We start from the raw sequence: 22,308 nt of genomic DNA, 5'->3' as shown, positions 1-22,308 counted from the left end.
CTCACCAAACTCTTCATTTAAATGAAAGTTAAAAAGGCAGGCAAAAAGACACTCTTTGATCCTCAACTAGAATACACTGCCTTGTTTTGTTACCAGACCCATGACATTGTTGTTATACTGCAAAATTACCTAGCAGGATTTATCTACATGTACACTTTTTAAAACCAAGTGTTCATACATACAATGAAAAGATGAAATAAGCTATGTCTTAATATTAACCAACTGTAAACAGCTAATTGTCATTATTACAAACAATGGCATTTATTGGAAAGTTTAAAGCAACAATGCATTAAAACACAGATGTAGTCTGTAAAACTAACAAGAGATGCTAGTAATTCAGAAGGCAGGATTCAAAATCTTCAGGCTGTTAACATCAAATTCCATCTTAGATGATTACATCAACATTTTACAAATTACTCAAAATAATTCAAACTGTGATTTATTTTTCATAAAACCACAGGGTTTTATGTATATAGAAAGTGGAACCACACTGCTCAGTTCATTCAAGTCTTTATTCGAAGTGACATTTGCTGCACTATAGTGGAGCCTTACAAGACACAAATGGCTTCAGCAGAAAGCCTGTAAATGCTGGACTCAAAACACAACAGGAAGTGGGGGACCCCACAACCCTTATAACAGAAGATAAAGGGCACATAGGAGAAATGCTCATTTTGATTTTCCGGATCAAGTAAGCCATTGGATGTTGGGATTTTGAAATTGCAGGCAATATAGATAAACTCACCATCAATGGACAGACATAAGTTGGGGACTATACGATTTATTATTAAAGATTTTGTTCAGGCAATATAAGGCCTCATTAATGCATCGATTTCAAAATATATTTAGGTGATAATTTGTCTTCACTATAATTCTTTTGGCTGGACCTAATATTATTTTTCTTCTCTTCAAATGCATCAAGTGCTCAAATAAACAAAAAAAAAATCACTTGCTTATCGAAGTCTCTTTCATACTTTGGGATTAACCTGCATTTTCATTGAAACATTTGTTCTGGTTATTGCTTAGGCTTCAAGTTTTCACAAGTTTCAATCTCTAAATTCTGAAATTAGTACTCTGAATTTAGTTCAACTATATGTAATTTCATCGCTTCTGGAACACAAAATTTCACATTTTTAACCATAGTTGACAAACATTCTAGCCAGAAACATCTTTCCATACTTTGAAAAAAAAAAAAAATTATGTAGGTCATAAAATGTCCCTCAAAGGTTTTGAATGAAACAAAGAATTCATTGTAGACTTTGGACGAGAAAGCCCCTTACAATTAAACTTTTTTATACATCAATATTTAATTAATTTGAACTTTCTTTACTGCAATTAAGTTTCATTCACAAGATTATTCTTCCATTGCACAGTCTTTAGAATCTTCTGTCATGGCTGACTCAGAATCAACTATTTCCATGTCAGATGATTCATTAATTTGATCTTGGGATTTACTTTGCTCTTCAGACACTGGCTGCATTTCACCATCATCTATAACCTGTGCTGCAATATTTTCTTGCAACACCCTAGATACATTTGATGACAAGTTACTAGAAATGCCACAATTATTTATTTCTTCCACAATAGGAACTTTGATACTACTGCTTATTTCTTCATCCACACACATTCCAGTATCATCTGGCTCTGTTGACATTGGTTTTTCTTCATGTTGTACTGTGTGTTTTTCCAACTGCGTTAATGGATCACTTTCATTCATTTTCAGTGAATAGTCAGCATCTAACTGGGACAAGGAGGCATTTGCAGGATCTTGGTTCACATTATGCTCATCTCTACTCCGCTTTTCACAGAAAGTGGCTTCACCGTCTGCCTGGTTGGTGTTTGCATTCTGATGAGTGTCATTTTTATCTGTTTCAATTGGACAATGTTGCTCATCTTGGGCACCAGTTTCTTGATCATCTTGGCCTCCAGTTTTGTTTTCTACATTTTTGGTTTCTATAGTTTCAATGGCAATATTTGACATATCATGTATTGCATTACTTCCATCTATTTTATCTGGCTTATTTCCTTCCCCATTTTGTTCTTCACAGCCATTTGGCAATAATCCATTATTTTTGCATTCTTCTTCTTTGCAATTTTCAGAAGGTGTATCTTTATTAGCTAAGATCATATTTCTTGATTCTTTTTCACATTTTAATTTAACTTGACTCTGAGGTTCTTCAGATGGATCACTGTCAACTGACGATCCAATAGCTTCTTCACCATGCGATTCAGACTGTTGTGCTCCCTTCAAGTTGCTAGTTCGTCCAGAGCACATACCATCATTACCATGTTCTTTTTTCTTTCGAAGATCTTCTTTAAGTCTCTTCTGAATTTTACGGGGACACCAAACAAATTGATCCTTAGGTTCAAAGTTCTGGTAGGCAAATTCAATCAGTCCCCTTCTGGCAGACTTATCTCTTACAGAAAATATAAAATAGTCTAAGACACTGTTCTTCATGTTTCTCAGTTGCTTGGAAACTAAGACTTCTTTTAAGAAAAACTTCACTAGCGGCACTTGATAGTGCTCAAAGCCCAACTCTCCAAGACATTTCAGTATGCGGGATATTCTCAGGTTATTGTGGGGATTTCTGGCAAAGGAAAAAATAAACAACAAATAAACAATCATGTTAATATACATAAAAAGGGTGTTAAATGTTAAGAAACAAAACACCATACATATTTAGGATTACATACAGTAGACATTTGCAATTCTTCTGTGACCGAGCACTGGATTAAGTGGGTTTCAAAACTGACAGATGGGTGGATAATTTCAAGTGTAAATTAAAATGATGAAATGTGTCATTTGTTTTATGGGTTATGGTTTTACAAAAATGGAAAACCAAATTTACTTGCAATATTAGAGTGAAGATATTAATGAGTCATGTTTTTTGATTAAAAATGGAAGAACTGCTTCATTTGGTCTGATTTATTATTTCATTTGTAAATGTTAAATTCTGTTAAAACACTATATATATATATATATATATATATATATATATATATATATATATATATATATATATATATATATATATAAAATATCTAAAATGGTAGCCATATTATTAACATTGTCAGAAATGCTCCACTTCAATTTTTGTGCTTTAATTTCCTTAATCTTCTAATCATAATACAATGCCAAAAGGTATTAACACCTGATAAGTCCATCTCCGTGTATTTTGATTCATCTTTACTAGCTCCTTTACTAGGAACATTTATAATAAGCCAGTCTGCAGGATGTCACAATACTAGAATTTCAGTCATATGAAAAAGTTTGGGAACCCCTCAATATTGATTATTTGCAACACCAAATTGGTTGGATTAGATCGTTAAGCCTTGAACTTCAGGTGTGTCCAATCATGAGAAAAGGTATTTAAGGTGGTCAATTGCAAGTTGTGCTTCCCTTTGAATATCCTCTGGGGAGTGACAGCATGGGATCCTCAAAGCAACTCTCAAAAGATCTGAAAATAAAGATTGCTCAGTATCATGGTTTAGGGGAAGGCTACAAAAAGCTATCTCAGAGGTTTAAACTGACAGTTTCAACTGTAAGAAATGTAATCAGGAAATGGAAGGCCACAGGCACAGTTGCTGTTAAACCCAGGTCTGGCAGGCCAAGAAAAATACAGGAGTGGCACATGCGCAGGATTGCGAGAATGGATACAGACAACCCACAGACAACCCACAGATCACCTCCAAAGACCTGCAAGAACATCTTGCTGCAGATGGTGTATCTGTACATCGTTCTACAATTCAGCGCAAATTGCACAAAGAACATGTGTATGGCAGGGAGATTAGAAAGAAACCCTTTCTGCACTCACGCCACAAACAGAGTCACTTGTTGTATGCAAATGCTCATTTAGACAAGTCAGATTCATTTTGGAACAAAGTGCTTTGGACTGATGAGACAACAATTGAATTATTTGGTCATAACAAAAAGTGCTTTGTATGGTGGAAGAAGAACACCGCATTCCAAGAAAAACACCTGCTACCTACGGTCAAATTTGGTGGAGGTTCCATCATGCTGTGGGACTAGTGTAGGGACTGGGGCCCTAGTTAAAGTTGAGGGTCAGATGAATTCAACCCAACATCAACAAATTCTTCAGGATAATGTTTAAGCATTAGTCACAAAGTTGAAGTTACGCAGGTGTTGGATATTCCAACAGGACAATGACCCAAAACACAGCTCGAAATCTACAAAGGCATTCATGCAGAGGGAGAAGTACAATGTTCTGGAATGGCTGTCACAGTCCCCTGACTTGAATATCATCGAAAATCTATTGGATGATTTGAAGCAGGCTGTCCTTGCTCGGCAGCCATCAAATTTAACTGGAGAGATTTTGTATGGAAGAATGGTCAAAAATAAATCCAGACACTTATCAAAGGCTATAGGAGGTGTCTAGAGGCTGTTATATTTGCAAAAAGAGGCTCAACTAAGTATTGATGTAATATCTCTGTTGGGGTGCCCAAATTTATGCACCTGTCTATTTTTGTTATGATGCATATTGCATAAATGTGAATTTCCCATTGGGATTAATAAGTATCTATCTATCTATCTATTTTCTGTTAATCCAATAAACTTAATGTCACTGCTGAAATACTACTGTTCCATAAGGTATGTCATATATTAAAAGGAAGTTGCTACTTTGAAAGCTTAGCCAATGATAAAAACAAAAATCCAAAGAATTAAGAAGGGTTCCCAAACTTTTTCATATGACTGTATTTGGTACCAGTACAAATGAAATATGATACTCAACACCTATTCATCACCATGACAAAAGCAGAAACCCCAATCAATGGCTTTTTATTAAAGTACCAGTTATTCAAATAACCAATATTGTGCCTATTGAAATATATAAATCTTAACTATAAGAACAGCTTTAAAATGCTAGTATATCCATCAAGTAGATCCCCCACTATCATTTAAGCACCCAAGTATTAGCATTTATAAATACCAAAATACAATGGAGGGCTTGAATTTTAATGTGCTTCAGAGATGGGACTTCCCACAGTGTAACGATAAATGGGGTTTATAATCTTTGGGGGATTTCAGCATAGGGTTTATAAAGAATAATATATCGTGAACTACCTCATTTATCTTAGCACATGCACATTCAAAATTTATTCCTGGTCATTTTTAGTCTAGTAACTGAAAACAACTGCTTATAATCTATACTAAATATTAAAATTCAAACATTATTATATAAATATAGTATGTACTGTTGAATCTGTGAATTACAAGATTGTTTGAATAGAAATATCTGGAACTAACTCTTTAATACTGGTTTTGTAACATGTTTTTAAAGTCTAGTTTGACAGCTAAACCAATCAGATAGGTTTGTAATGTTTTCTATTCTAATATTTATATTTGCATCATTAGCTGGTTAAAAATATCACTAAAGAGTAACATTTAAAGGATTAGTCAAATTAATCCACATTTCAAATGTCAGTAACTCATGGTGCTTTAATTTTCCAAATCAGTCCGTTTTTTAACATCCGTCCCAACTCTTTATGTGTGAAATCAAACTTGGTCAGTTTTACATTAATCCTTAATTTCAGAACTCATGTAAAACAGCCTTTAATTGGTATTTTCAAGGTTTCTTGCATCATTAATCACACTTTATTATTGATTATGCCTGTGTGCAAATCCAGAACTTGGAAATTACTTGGCACTTAGTTAATTTATCATTGTGACACGGCATGATATTCTTCCACTTACCATTCAAATATATGTTGTGTAGTTTTACTTATGGGTTAAACTAATGAAAATATTAATGAGTTTGCCTTCAAAAGTCAAATGAATATCACAAATTCAGTGTTTGCAGATTCAGATTTAGCAATGAAGTATGATGTTTTGAATGTTTCGGCAGTTATGCATCTCTATTAACACAATACATGGGAGATTTGCCTTGTCCTTCAAAGCATTGAAACGCTATAAAACAAAAACAAAAGAAAGGAGAAATTCATGCCATCACCAGTGTAGACTAACCAAATGGCCACTTTGTTTGAATGTTTGTATAGATTTTTACTTGCTACAACTATTGTTTGCGTTCGCCTTCCATCCACATCCTTCAGTCCTATTTGCGTAACTGTGGATGCATGCGAATTGCAACTCAGCCCGATGCTAAACTATATACACTGGTTAGAAAACAGACAGATGCTTGAGCCGATGGACATCTGCAGAAGTGCTCAAAACAATCACAGAATTAATGTGGGCTGTGAAAATAGTGCTAAAAGCATTAGTCCCGAACTTCACTTGGGCAACTGCATAGACACATCTCACGTAAGCGTTAGACCCGTGGATTAATCCGGCTGTAAAATTTGTTAGTGCCGAGCATTGCTCGGGAAACAGAATAAGCATGTCTTCAGTAAGCAACAGGCTTGAGTGTTACCTGGGCAACGGTGCAGACCAGTCTTCTCAAAGCCTCATAATGCTGTCTTGTAAGGAACTTTTTTCAGCAGCCCAGGTATTGCAAACTCTTGACAGTGATATGAGCACTGATGACAAAGTGGATCTGTCTTCAGGGAGTGAAACTGAAACGGACAGTGAAATCAGAAGTGATTCTGATGAATCTGAAAGTGATGCTCGTGTCAATCGCACATGTGCAGTTCAAAAGCTGATCAATCTGGAAAGAAAATCCGCAAGGAATCATGCTACTATTGTCTCAACTGTGACATTGGATTGTGTATTTCACTGTACTTCAAGATATACCACACAAACCACACACTTTGACAGTATACATGGGATTATCATTCGTTTTTTTATTATCATTATTATTATTCATTTTTATTATTATTATTTGTATCATTATTATACCTTCTACACTACTTACTTTGTACTTTTAGTGTTTTGCATGTTTAGCAGTAGAAAGATGAGATTTAATAAAAATGTCATTTTTCAAACCAAAAAATGCAACGCTTTTTACATGTTTTGTCAAGAAAAAATGTAACGCTAAGGAGTGGTGCCTCATACTTCGAACGATTCTAACTTTGAACTTTTCAGTATTCAATTGCTAAATTTAAGTGATATTTGATGGAGCGGAATGAAAAAAATGCAGCAACAGATGGTGCTTATGTAGCAAGCGTAAACGTCATCTGTTGTGCTCCCAAGTCATCTATCTCTGTCACTGTGAAAGCATCTCTTGTATTATGCTTGTGTGTTTTCAGTGCTTTGTTCCGCTTTATTTTTGGTGTGTTTGAAGATTATATAACCCCTATCTATTAACAATGACATCCAAGAAGAGTGTGGAACCAACAATACCTAAGAGGAAGGTTATAGTATTAACGATTAAGGTGAAAAAATAAATTATCGCGGAGTATGCTTATGGAAGGTGATCCCCCTTCCAAGCAGTAACCTTTCTCTTCCTTCTCACCAGCCACACGGGACACCAGCATTCCTCTCTAAGGTACAGTAAATGGAATTTTCATTTTTTTTATACAGTATGTATTTTGATTATTGTTTTCATGTTTTAATTTCTTATTTAGAATTTATAAATAAATGCATTCTTATTTATTCTTATTTGTGTTATTTTACTTTAAATTATGGGTATTTTCTTTTTAAGTTAATCGAAATGGGTATTTTTTAGGGTCTAGGGATGGATTAATTCACTTTCCTTTATTTCTAATGGGGAAAATTGATTCAGACCTTCAATTCAGAGTTCGAATGGTCTCCTGAAAAGAATTAAGTTTGAAGTATGAGGCACCACTGTAATTGTCTTATTGCATTTTTTTTTTATTTCAAAGCTGAATCACATCTCACAATTGTTAAAACTTATTTATTTTTCCTAACTGGCTCAGTCAAATCTGAAAATGTCATCTCATCATCTAAAATTACTTTTCCTGGTGGGAGTTACTATGGCAGCCAAGACCAAGGAAGTCAGACCAGATTTCCCTATTTCCAACTACAGATTTCAACTCTTTATAATAAATTCCCAGTTACTCATTTCTAAACCAGACAAGAGACTCAGTGAGTTGTGCCCATAGCAGCTTCAGGGGAGCCACCTGAGAGGCGGGCATGCTTACAAAATACCTAAATCACCTCAACTGGCTTCTCTTGATCCAGAGGAACAGCGACTTTACTCTAAGGCTATCCCTGAGCTTATTACCCAATCATGATGTGTAAGCCTAGGGGCCCTGCAAAAAAAAAAAAAAAACCTAATGTACTAACAATCTCATTCTTTCTGTCATTACCCACAACTCATGACCATAGGCAAAGACAGGAGTTACCAAAAGCTTACTCTATAGACTCAACTCCCACCACTCCAATCCTCTTGTTGATCTCATTTTCCCATCTTCCTTAACTCATGAACAAGATTGTGAGATACCTGGACTCCTGCACTAAGGGTAGTTGGCACCCCTCTACCTACCTCCGCCACCTCACCTGGGGTGAACAAAACATTCTTATCCCAAGAGAGAAGCATAACCTCAAACTTGGAGGTGCTGATCCTGAAAAACCTTGTTGATAATGCTAGATGGCTTGTCACACCACTATTGCCCATTAAGATTCCTGGAGTTGTCACTTTAACAGGCACAACACTTCTATGCAGCTTCTTCCACTACCCAGTCTCCTTGTCTCAGCAAGATATGAATGGAGCTCTTTCAGACAGGACAATTGAACTCAACTTAACCATGGTCCATGGATAAGATTCAGAACAGCTGAACTACCCACAAGGACCTTTCAGATTGGCCCAGTACATATCCTAGGCTTCAGACAAAATTCATCTTTAAATGTGCGGTTGACTGCTCAGCAGTTCTCTTTATATAAAGTTACACAATGTACAATAATGACCACAGTTTAGATGATCAATAAAAAACAGACATCAAGTCAAAAACTACTACCTTTGGATTTTGTCCACAAAACTTTAGACACAAAGTTCCTGAGGACCTTGTATGCACATGAGCAAACATACCTGAATACAGAGCATGTTGGAAAGTTTCTGTACTCCTGGGTGTGATGTTGTTAGATGTGTGATGGCTCAGATAGAGTTATCTCAGGATGTAACTACAAAATAATTGGTTCATAGCCAGCTCTAATGAAAGTCCAAAAACCTAAGCAAATCCTGATCTAAGTAAGAATACTCTTATTCTTATTTAGCAGGGCATCACCTTAAATGGGCCAACTCTAATTTCAGACCTAGGAAGAAAGGTTTCATAGTAAACCAGTTAGCCAACAGACCCACGGAACATAAGTCATATGGAACTACCACCTAAGCTTACCATCTTCACGATGGATGACAATCACAAATGGGCATGTATGGGACTAATTTGTATTTTCATTCTTGAAAAGCACAGCCTGGAATTTAGGAAATTTAACACTTGGTTATATGGTTGATATAGCACACATAGTCAATCTTGTGAATAAATACGACATCGACTGAGAGTGAGGACTTTTTGATCACAGGGAGCTAGGAGTTTGTGCTCATGGGCTAAATGAAACATTGATGTTTGACTTTTAGTTTGACCCCAGACACATTGATTGACATTTTCACCTCTGACACAGATCAGAATTAAATGATGCCATATGATGATGGCATGATGCCACAAAGGCGAAACCATGGCACTATCCCAAAATGCTTCATAGTTAGTATAATGTTCTTAATGTGGAATGAAGTATTAGCATAGATTGGGGAAAAAAAAGTTCCATATTGACTCATCTTCACATAGAGATTTTTTCTGGAACACTCGAAGATTATTCAAATGCAATGTACAAAATGAGTTTGAAATCAAAGTTACACCATTTTGAATCATCATAACACTTCAGTTTTCAGTTTGTAAATACATATCCGATGGTATATGGGTAATGAGGTTCTTGATTTTTAATTGATATTTAGTGCTCACTGTCCCATTCATATTCGAATTCGGAATAATTAAAAAAAAAAAAAAAAGACCCTCAAAAAGGCTCCCCTTCTTTGCCATACTGTTAAACCAGATAACCTCAGATAGCCAAATCTAATCAACTTTATCAAATAATTTTAGGTAAAAATAGTGTCCAGAACAATGTTACTCCTAAAAGAGTAAAATGATCATAGCACATCATTTTTTTAAGAATGATGAGGTATAAGAAGTACTTTGTAGAAATACCCTTTTTCACTCAAAGCCCAAAAAAACTGATTAGAAAGGATGCAAATTCTGTCAAAGTCAATATATGCTTATAAAATTTGAGTATTTATATGGAAAACCTGCAGCTCCAACTAAATAAAAAAACAACAAAAACAGCACACATCTTAAAGACAAAGACACTACTTTTAAAACTAAGGATTATACTTCAGCAATGACAGATGGTTTAGTTATGCAATACCATGTGATAGTCACAGTGCCCTTTGCTTCTGATAAATGGAAACTAAGAGATCTTATGGTTAAGCCTGTAAGAAAAGCATGTGGTGAGGAATGCAGCAGCAAGAACACTGAATATTAAATAGGGGAGGTTGTGCAGGCCATAACTGCCAACATTGATCAATGTTAAGATAAAGGAATGAAGATGATGACACGTTAAATCTATAAACAATGTAAGGCACACATTTAAAACTGGCCATTCAAAAGGGACTTGTTGTTAGAATGATACAAATTTATCTTATCATACAGCAGTATATTTGTGCAATCATCCATTAACCAGTCCTTCTAAGAGGATAAACTATAACTGTACTTGTTTGGACTAAAAACTAAAAAGACTATAGATGACTATTAGATGAAATAACAGATTAACATGATTTAACATGCATAATAGCAGAAAGACACACTGGTTGCTGTAAGAAAGGAAACAAGCTTTCTGAAGTGATAGATTCCACCAGCACATGTCAGAGCAGTATTAAAAGCAAAGATATTAGAAACCAAAGGATTATTCACTGGCAAATATGTATCAGTTTTAGCTATACTACTACTAAAGACCCTATAAACCTATATTACTGCAATGGGAAATGCTTACTTTAAAAAATATATACTGTACTAGGGGGCCCCCTGTTCGCTTCACTCGCCAACCCCCTGGGCCTGAACTATGCGCCAGCCACTTCACGTCTCTGCTGCTCGCATATGTGGATTTCACTTTCACCAAACACCAAATCTTTAAATTCTTGTGGATACGCCTCCTCATTGGGAAGAAACAGTACTTTTCCCTGATGGCAACACGAATTAGACAATCTACAAGTCTCTGACTTAAAGTTTAAATCCGAACAATATATTCAATCTTTTTTTGCTGTTCCATTATTTCACTGAGTAATAATTTCCATTTGTTTGTGCTAATGCGATCTTTAGTATCATTTTTTTGAGACTAGCATAGTGAACAAAATGAAAGGAAACAAAAACACACACCACAGGGAAAACAAAACTGAAAGAAAAACAGTTTTGACCATAATGGTTGCTTGGATGAAGAGAGGAAGACAATGGGTGGGAATGCCAGGAGGATATTTTGCAGAATATGGCAGACTGATGTCTCAGCCTACTTGCCGAAACAACTCTCTGTTGTGGTGGAAAAAGCAGGGAACTGTGATCTACCTGTAACTTGTACAATGTAACAGAAAAACAGTTACTGGATCTTTTGTCAAGTCTGGAACATACTTTCTAATAATTGCAAAATTCTTAATAGGAAACACTTAGTGCCGGGTAACAGAGAATTAAGTTAAGAGTAGGTTTGTATTCTAGAGTTACAGTACAGTAGCAATTATAATCTAATAGTCTTTAAATAGTAGTTTAATATGCATAATAATTAGATTTTTTTGGTTAATTAATTTTGTCAATACTGAGAAAAATCACATTTATTCAACATGTTTTGGTAGTTTAACAGCACTGACCCACATCACAGGTATGAATATGAAGGTAAATTAATAATTTCCTTGCTTGTGTCAATATTCACATTATGATGTCTGAAAAACTTTATGGTTAATACTCCAGGACTATTTTATTTTTCTGATTTAATTTAATTTCAAAGGTTTAGGAGCAAACTTGATTTCTGTAATTTTTTTTTTTTTACATAAATCAAAAGCATAGTAGTCCTTATGACCACTCAGCCCCAATCCTTGTTTATTCTGCTATAAATGACCCCTGAGACACGGATTATGGCACATCGTATGAACAAAATAATGCACAAAGCAAAACTGATGACTTATCCTACTGTATAGAATAATCTAGGTAATTAACTTATGGTAAACTAATACATTCAAAGTATTTATAGATTTACACGGTTTTTAAAAGAATGAACGGACTTAACTTAGGAAACACTGTTGCACACCGTTTAGTGCTGCTAAATTCCTACTTCCAAGTCTGGAGTTCAAAATTTGGCTTAGGTGGTATCTGTGTTGAGTTTGCACTTTCTCCCTGAATATATTTATTCAGGTTTCCCCACACATCCTAAATACATGTTAATTGATTGACAATTCTAATTTTCCAGTACGAGTGACAGAACAGGCATGAATATGCTACCCTTTTATTTTTTTAAACTTAAGTTTATGCTAAGATAAGTATTAATCAGCATTTAAGAATTCAGTCTCAGCAAAATGTAGAAGATATGGGAGAATACAAGGATGGCGAAACATTCAATCAAGGACACTATTAATGTTCTTTTCATAAAATATGACTTTTCTTAAGATTCTGAGTTTTGTACTGACCGGTCTAAGTTGGTAAATCTTTCTTCCCAATTCTCAGCTCTGCACACTTTTCCTGTTTTTTCATCTTCCAGCTTTATACCATAGAAGCCTAACATCATTTTATATGATGTAAGTAATCTTTTCTTTGCTTCTTCACACTGTTTAAACTCCTGACAATAAAATAAGGATGTGTTAAACCAATGACTGTCCTCATTCCATACTATAAATAGCAATTTTTTCATTTTTGAGCCAAACAATAAACAAGACACATTTACAAGAGCTAAAAGACATACAGTAACAAAGACAAAGCCAGAAAATAAGATAAATAAAAGCATAGAAATTATATCAAGAAAGAAAAACAGAGAAGGCAGAAGGGCAGGCAGATGTTGAGCATACAAGAATATAATAAATCTATATAAAAGTAGAATACAGGAAAGACGAGCAAGGGCAAAAATATCACTAGGCTTTGCCAAAATCTATATACATTAACCATTCTTTCACCTTGGGAATATTTGTTTTTTAAATGCTTAATTTACATTTTGCACACCGATTCCACCCACCTTAATTTCCCTTTTCGACAATTCATGTGCCATGTAATTCATTCCAGGTTCTCGTAAAGGAAAAAGCCTATACAAAATGAAGATAGGGTGCATAGGAAATTATTTCCAAGTATACAGGCATATATAAGAAAAACTGAACTATAGACTCCATACAGCTGTTTAGATAAATACATTTTTCATATCAGGCGTAACTCTTTTTAAAATGAAGCAACATATTTCGATTCCTCTTTAGTTGTAAATATAACATAAGGATCTGAAGACAGGGCAAACACAAATGTGTATCAGTAGTATTTGGTTTGCATGCTGGACTTGAAATGCATCAAGAAAACAAATTAATTCAGTAGGCTACAAAATTTGTGCATTTAACCAGTCAAGAAGGTATGTGTAAAAGTTATAAAGTCTAGACAACAATCACAAGCAGGGCTTTAAATGTAGTAATATTCTTGTTAGTCACAGACTATAAAACACTGGTAATCCATTTGCAAGACTGTCAGTAACATCTAATTAGAAAAGTATAGTATTGAGGTTAAAAGTATGAGTTTTCTTAATTCCGCTATCACCAGCTATGCTCCAAATGCTTGGGATAACAGAGGCAGTAGGAATATACCTTTAAATATGTACTTACCACTGGATATAGCAGTGATTTGATTCTAGTTTCCTGTAGTTTTTCCTCCAGTTCTTATGAATCTCTTCTATCATAACATCTATGAAATTATGCATTAAAAAACTTTGGCTTAAAATGATGAATAATAAAAAGTCAACAAAAACCATGTATATAAGAACAAACATTTAAAAATGCAAGTACACTTTTAAAATACATAACACTTTGTTTGAATAGCCAGGGGTTGTCACAGTCAAAAAGGATAGAAAAGTTGCACAGGATATTGGATAGATTTAGTAGGTCAACATTTTACAAGAAAAGCTCAAACTATTGACTACAGACAGAATTAATAGACAGGGGAAACCAAAATGTAAGAGAATAAACTATAAATATAAAGGATTCCCCAGAAGTATTTAATTCTAACATCAGCAGAATGAGATGTTAGAATTGTTAGACTGTGCAGAGGCCATCAGAATTCCCATGGAACAATAACTGTTGGTAACAATTTAAAACTTGTGAAAGGGAACTCTAGGTCTGGAAGCTGCCATGGCACCTCAGTAAATGGAGTGGTACGGAGATGGCTTCATGGCGTTCTAGGGCTATACAGCTACAGAATAACTTCTAGACAATGGTGAGAATTGACTTATGGATAGAGTTTAAAGGCACTTTCCTCTCAAAGGCTCGTAGAGCTTACAATGGGAAGGAAAACTGGGATATGCAGGGAGGTGGAGAGGCTGGAAGGAGAAACAAAAAGGCAATCAATATACCTCAACACTGCAGTTTTCATTTGAGCAACCTACCACATCTGTAAATAAGGAAAAAGGATTTGCGATATCCCTGATACTCAAGCCAGGTAAAATAGCTCCCATTTAACCTTGTGCTTCTTTCTATGCTGTTTCTCCTTTAACCATCCCTCTACCTTGTGATTTACAACACTCAAACATTTTGATACTTTTTTTAAATCACTTTTACAAAGCCTATTTTTGGGTTAGGGTCACCAACATACATATGCTTTAACTTCTTGCTAAATCAAACAGCACGGTGAAGGGTGGTGGTCCTTCAGATGATTTCACTAAAATAATGCAAATTAATTTCACCTCCTCAAATTACAGAATACACCTTGCAGTGATACTGAGGCCAATGATATTTGAAAATGTTTTGGACAATTTTGTAAAAATAACTTTAAAATTATTATTAAAAAAAAGACATTACAGTGATCCCTCGCTATATCGCGCTTCGCCTTTCGCGGCTTCACTTCATCGCGGATTTTATATGTAAGCATATTTAAATATATATCGCGGATTTTTTGCTGGTTCGCGGATTTCTGTGGACAATGGGTCTTTTAATTTCTGGTACATGCTTCCTCAGTTGGTTTGCCCAGTTGATTTCATACAAGGGACGCTATTGGCAGATGGCTGAGAAGCTAGATTGCTTACTTTTCTCTCTCTCTTGCGCGGACTATCTGTGATCCTGACTTATGGGGATTGAGCAGGGGGGCTGTTCGCACACCTAGACGATATGGACGCTCGTCTAAAAATGCTGAAAGATTATCTTCACGTTGCTATCTTTTGTGCAGCTGCTTCCTGAAACGACATGCTGCACAGTGCTTCGCATACTTAAAAGCTCGAAGGGCACGTATTGATTTTTGACTGAAAAACAAACTCTGTCTCTCTCTGTCTCTCTCTCTCCCTGCTCCTGACGGAGGGGGTGTGAGCTGCCGCCTTCAACAGCTTTGTGCCGCGGTGCTTCGCATACTTAAAAGCCAAACAGCCCTATTGATTTGTTTGCTAGAGATTGTTTTCTCTATCTATGTGACATTCTGTGCTCCTGACACGCACTCCTTTGAAGAGGAAGATATGTTTGCATTCTTTTAATTGTGAGACAGAACTGTCATCTCTGTCTTGTCATGGAGCACAGTTTAAACTTTTGAAAAAGAGACAAATGTTTGTTTGCAGTGTTTGAATAACGTTCCTGTCTCTCTACAACCTCCTGTGTTTCTGCGCAAATCTGTGACCCAAGCATGACAATATAAAAATAATCATATAAACATATGGTTTCTACTTCGCGGATTTTCTTATTTCGCGGGTGGCTCTGGAACGCAACCCCCGCGATGGAGGAGGGATTACTGTAGACTCATTTATATGGTAAAATGGACTTGGGTTTGAAACACTGTCTGGAGGGGAAACAAAAGACACACACATAAACACAAGAGCCATGGTTAGGGTTCAAGTATGTTTTTCTTCTCAATCTGCACTAATTTTTTTTTTTAATTGCAAACGAATACATTACTATATGAAATGTTATTTGTACACTTTAGCAACCAGACACTTTAACAGATTGATTTTATTTAGCCCCATACTTACCATCTGGCTTACAAGGAACTTTATTTTGGTAAAACAGCACATTCATTTGATCTCCAACATTTTCATCATCCTCATCATCTTTTTGAGTCTGTTGGTTAATAACATTCAAGCAGCAGTAAGTCAGAATCTAAATGCAAAAATTATGTTATGTGCAGTTGCTCCAGAGTATTGTACAAAAAAAAAAAATAATGAGAAAAAAGGGAAACAAAAAATGAAAACAAAATGGTGTAACTAGGGAAAAGTGCAAAAAGGATTAGAATTAAAGGAATTTTCTTGACTGCAAAATATTTAACTTTTCAATCTTGTTTTATTGTAATAAATTACAGGTGTGGCAGTACAGGGGGATTAGATTTGTAAAACCAAAGTGGGCTTTTAAATTTATGTACACAGCTTCCCACGCAAACATCAGTATTTATAAAAGAAAACTTGACCGGATAACTTTACGGCAACTCATCCATGGCACCATCAAAAGTAGGGAAATGCAGACAAACCAGCTAAATGATGACTCATCCATTAGTAGAATGTGCATTGATGTGACAAACATATTACACCTCAAAAGTGAGAATTATGACGTACAGACTATTTTATTTCCCTCTTAAGAGGGCTAATTCTGAAAAACTTTGATTTTTTTTTGTTAGTTTATATAGCCTACATGTTGTCACGTCTCAGCCAAGCTTCATTCCATCACACCCACTCTGCTGGAAACCATCAATTGACTGACAAGGAATTACATCCAGTTTTTGTTTGTTGTGAGTGTACATACAATATATAAAATAATTCATTACATTTAAAATAACAGGTTTTTAAAAACATAAAAAGGCAATTTGCAGCAGTGCCTGGTTTTCCTAATGTAATCGAGAAATTTACTGCACTCTAATTGCAATAAAGGCACCTAGTGAGAATGAACCTGTTTGTTAGCCATAAGCAGTTACATTCCATTAAAGCACAAGTCATCTGTGATGCGATGATGAGACTAACAAATGTCATGACTTGGTTGTCTGGTCATTTATTTTGAGAGAAAGTAGCTTTGGCAGACATGATGGTACTGGACGTGTTAGTTGGCTTATTGGAAAGGTAACTAGCTGAACCCTCACTTTTTCACATGACCGTACTATTCACTGTCATTACATATGCCAGGTGCTAATGGGTAACCAGTCAGATGCTGGTGGTTATGCCTTTCTGAACCCCTAGAGGTGAGGCACTACCATGACACACATCCTCTTGGCACACTCAGTTTCAGAGTGAAGTATGATGCATCCGATGGGAGGCTGCTCTACTAGCCAATAAAGATCTGAAACATCATGACTGCATATGCACAAGGTTCATTAGCTTAATCCATATATAGTTCTTTCAGGGTAGACCAGGCGGAGTTTGAGGAGCATTCACAAACATATATATACACCACGATTGTGATTTATACATACTAAATAGAAATTTGTGTACCCCAGGTTTTAGAAATCAATTTTTTTGGGAGTATTTTCCTGTTTACTGACATACGCATATTTTCACAATCAATTTCACGCAGAGTTTTATAAACAAGACCCCGGATCCTAGAAATATAGTCTTTGCCTTTGTTCAAAGCAAATTTTCATCTACAAACCTATTCTTTTGGTTTATGGATCGTTTTGCCCTGTTGAAAATTCCTTTCAGATAAAATTTTATTTTATAAATCATTGTGCATTTTGGAGAATTAGACAAATTTTGGAAAAAGGAGAAATAAAGAACAAACTGAGGTGAAATTAAACCAATTTAACTAATGAGCAATTTTCTCCATTATTGTTTAAAGCTCACAAAGCAAAACAAAATACATACCAAACAGCTGAACGAAAATGAGATCAAACCATGCCATCTGTAAGCATCTTGCTGAATTTCATACAGAAATCAAATTATTTGTATTTCTCTGATATAGTAACACAGACAGCTTGGAGACTGGTAAGGAACAAAACTCTGTAGCCACTGAAAACCTCCAAGACCAGATTTATTTTTCTCATTATAAAAATATTTACAGAGCTTTAAACAGCAGTTTTAAACTTTTAGATGGTGTTCAGTTCCATGATCAGAGTCATAGATTTTTCTAAGCTTGGGTAAAATGTGGTAGTACATGTGGTTTTAGACATTGAAAGGTATTTTAAACTGACTAAATATACTTGGAAAGCTCTTTTAAAACAGAAAATGGCAAAAATTTTAAATTACAATTACAACTCATATATATATTTTTTTTTACACTAATACAGTAAGTGCTAAAAAAAGCACATACATTTATGGCTTGCACTAACACTGCTGACTTCCAGCTATAGCAGACTGGTTTCAAACCTCACTGTGTGTGTAATCTGCATGTTCCCACCTTGTCTGTTCAGTTTTCTCTGCGTGGTAATAAACTCATATTCTAAATAAAAGTAAAGTATTTTAGAATAACTGGTGAATCTACACTTGACAATACAAGTATGAATGTGTGTGTGCCTTGATATAGACTGCAGTCCCATCCAGAGTTCTGTGTTGTACATTGGGCCAGAGGCTATTAGGATAATAATCGGCTAACCAGGATCCTACAATTAAAGAAAAGAGGCACAATAAATTGATGGGTGGAATGGTGTTTTTCAGGGACTTACAGAGCTGGGTGCAGTACATATTGTATAATATTATAGCAGAACCTGTATTATGACAAATTTACAAGCCCCTGTCTTACTACACAATTCTTCCTGTGATTTTGAGTCATACCTCTCATTTGCATAATCCTAACAAGTTTTAGCATATACCCATGACCACCAAGTGTGTAGTGAGATATCTTGAATGACTCACGTCATACTACTTAATTTTGATGCTAGTTGTAGAGGCAGGTTCTTGTATGTGTGAGTGTTGAGAACCAGCGAGCATGTAGCCACGAGCGCAATGCATACAATTAGACCGCAAGGAAAGATGAAGAGTGGGCATTTTGTACTGTGCAAAAGAAGAGAATGTTGCCAGTCTGATATCTTGTGTTTATTGTACCATGGCAGAAGAGAAAAGGGGGAAAAAAAGGGCCACAAATGTGGCTGAACTCATTATACCTGAAAAAACATTAGTATAGCCACCATAAACTGTCAGACAGCACATTAATTTGTAGGAAAAATGTGGTTAGCTCATGGTACTTTAGAAATTTGAAAACTATGCTGAAAAGTTGTGAGGAAGCTATGTAATCCATTATACCAAGTTACTTCTAGCTGTATAATCCGACATCCCCAAGACAAGATCTTGCAAATACAGTTCAAAGGTTACATGATCTCAAATGCATGCTCATGTAGTGCAACTCCTGAAATGGTGGTACTAGTAAAATTATCCAATCAAATTAATTTTAGTGGAAAAGTATCTGGAATCAGAGTAAATTAACATAAAGCACAACAAAACAAAGACACTTGTGTTGTGGTTTGATGCTACCACTTGGTAACTCTTCACTGCATGTGTGACTGCTATGCACATCCGAGAAATCAAAGGAACACAAATTCAAATAATGAACTAATAGGTGAACATTTTGTCAAGGAGACAAACGCAAACATCAACTGTGTTAAAATGAATTAATGTAATTATTAAAATAATTTAATTGGTTACAAATTAAAATTTGGTTTTACAATTAGACCTCTTTATAAGAAGCAAACTCTAAATATAATTTAAGTTTCACAACAATGTGAATTTTTTCCTGAAACAGGGAGGTGCAAAACCTGCCACTGTCAAATTTTTATAAAGATGGATAAAATAGAAACATCTACGAAATACAGGATCACATTAGGAAAAGGTTAAAGCCCTGTGAGGACTGGATGTTTGCCTTTTCTAAGAAGCATACTACTATGACAGAAAGTCTAATCAGCAGCTAAGATTGGCACTATATAAACACCTGGGACCTCATTTATAAAACTGCATGGATTTGAACAACAGGGTGCTGGCGGAAATTGGGCTACTGTTGGCCGAAGAAGAAGAAAAAGGAGAAGAAGAGGAGGGAGACATGTCCGGAGGCAGGAGGAGAGGAGGAAGGTAAAGATAGTGGAACTGAGGGTAGGAACTTTGAATGTTGGGAGTATGACTGGTAAGGGGAGAGAGTTAGCCGATATGATGGAGAGAAGGAAGGTTGATATATTGTGAGTGCAAGAGACTAAATGGAAGGGGAGTAAGGCCAAGTGGATCGGAGGTGGATTCCAATTGTTCTATCATGGTGTGGATAGGAGGACAAATGGAGTAGGGGTTATTCTGAAGGAACAGTATGTCAAGAATGTTCTAGAGGTGAAAAGTGTGTCAGACAGAGGAATGATTATGAAGCTAGAAATTGGCGGTGTGATGATGAATGTTGTTAGTGTACAGGCCCCGCAAACTGGATGTGCAATGGATGAGAAAGAAGATTTTTGGAGTGAGTTGGACGAAGTGATGACAGTGTACCCAAGGGACAGAAGGTGGTGATTGCAGCAGATTTCAATGGGCATGTTGGTGAAGGGAACAGTGGAGACGAGGAGGTGATGGGTAGGTATGGTGTCAAGGAGAGGAATGAAGAAGGTCAGAGGATAGTGGATTTTGCCAAAAGGATGGACATGGCTGTGGTGAAAACTTATTTTAAGAACAGGGAGGAACATAGGGTTATGTACAAGAGTGCAGGAAGATGCACACAGGTAGATTACATCCTAAGCAGAAGAGTCAATCTGAAGGAGAATGAAGACTGCAAAGTGGTGGCAGGGGAAAGTGTAGTTAAGCAGCATAGGATGGTGGTCTGTAGGATGACATTGGAGATGAAGAAGAAGAGGAAGAGAGTGAGGGAAGAGCCAAGGATCAAATGGTGGAAGTTGAAAAATGAGGATTGCAAGGTTGAGTTTAGGGAGAAGGTGAGACAGGCACTGGGTGGCAGTGAAGAATTACCACACAGTTGGGAAACTACAGCTGAAGCAGCAGGGTTACAGCAAGAAGGGTGCATGGCGTGACCAAGGAGGAAAAGGAAACCTGGTGGTGGAATGGGAAAGTACAGGAGAGTATACAGAGGAAGAGGATGGCAAAGAAGAACTGGGATAGTCAGAGAGATACAGAAAGTAGACAAGAGTACAAGGAGATAAGGTGCAAGGTGAAGAGAAAGGTAGCGAAGGCTAAAGAAAAAGCGTATGATGAGTTGTATGAGAGGCTGGACACTAAAGAGGGAGAAAAGGACCTGTACCAACTGGCTAGACAGAGGGACCAAGCTGGGAAAGATGTGCAGCAGGTTAGGGTAATAAAGGATAAAGATGGAAATGTACTCACAAGCGAGGAGCGTGTGTTGAACAGATGGAAAGAGTACTTTGACAGGCTCACGAATGAAGAGAATGAGAGACAGAAGAGGTTGGATGATGTGCAGACAGTGAATCAGGAAGTGCAACGAATTAGCAAGGAGGAAGTAAGGACAGCTATGAAGAGGATGAAGAATGGAAAAGCCGTTGGTCCAGATGACCTACCTGTGGAAGCATGGAGGTGTTTAGGAGAGATGGCAGTGGAGTTTTTAACCAGATTGTTTAATGGAATCTTGTAAAGTGAGAGGATGCCTGAGGAGTGGAGAAGAAGTGTACTGGTGCAATATTTAAGAATAAAGGGGATATGGAAGACTGTAGTAACTACAGGGGGATAAAATTGATGATCCACAGCATTAAGTTATGGGAAAGAGTAGTGGAAGCTAGGTTAAGAAGTGAGGTAATGATTAGTGAGCAGCAGTATGGTTTTATGCCAAGAAAGAGCACCACAGATGCGATGTTTGCTCTGAAGGTGTTGATGGAGAAGTATAGAGAAGGCCAGAAGGAGTTGCATTGCGTCTTTGTGGACCTAGAGAAAGCATATGACAGGGTGCCTCGAGAGGAAGGGAGTGGCAGAGAAGTATGTAAGAGTTGTACAGGATATGTACGAGGGAAGTGTGACTGTGGTGAGGTCTGTGGTAGGAGTGACGGATGCATTCAAGGTGGAGGTAGGATTACATCAGGGATCGGCTCTGAGCCATTTCTTATTTGCAATGGTGATGGACAGGTTGACAGACGAGATTAGACAGAAGTCCCCGTGGTCTATGATGTTTGCTGATGACATTGTGATCTGTAGCGATAGTAGGGAGCAGGTTGAGGTGACTCTGGAGAGGTGGAGATATGCTCTAGAGAGGCGAGGAATGAAGGTCAGTAGGAACAAGACAGAATTTTGTGTAAATGAGAGGGAGGTCAGTGGAATGGTGAGGATTAAAGGATTAGAGTTAGCGA

At 36.4% G+C, this 22,308-nt stretch overlaps 1 protein-coding gene across 1 annotated transcript in view; it reads right to left on the bottom strand.

The window, feature by feature from the left end:
* Positions 1-1,351: 1,351 nt before the first annotated feature.
* Positions 1,352-22,308, bottom strand: part of ogfr (opioid growth factor receptor) — a 30,343-nt gene continuing 9,386 nt past the window's right edge. The window contains exons 3-7 of the mRNA XM_028811673.2: positions 16,091-16,178; positions 13,752-13,830; positions 13,127-13,193; positions 12,588-12,736; positions 1,352-2,585 (exon numbers count right to left, since the gene is read on the bottom strand). Coding sequence (XP_028667506.2) covers positions 1,352-2,585; positions 12,588-12,736; positions 13,127-13,193; positions 13,752-13,830; positions 16,091-16,178 — 1,617 coding nt within the window. The remainder of the gene's footprint in view (positions 2,586-12,587; positions 12,737-13,126; positions 13,194-13,751; positions 13,831-16,090; positions 16,179-22,308) is intronic.

Source organism: Erpetoichthys calabaricus, chromosome 10, assembly GCF_900747795.2.
Source record: "Erpetoichthys calabaricus chromosome 10, fErpCal1.3, whole genome shotgun sequence".
Taxonomy (NCBI): domain Eukaryota; kingdom Metazoa; phylum Chordata; class Cladistia; order Polypteriformes; family Polypteridae; genus Erpetoichthys; species Erpetoichthys calabaricus.
The sequence above is the reverse complement of the archived record's forward strand: the minus strand, read 5'-3'. Positions and strand labels throughout refer to the sequence as shown.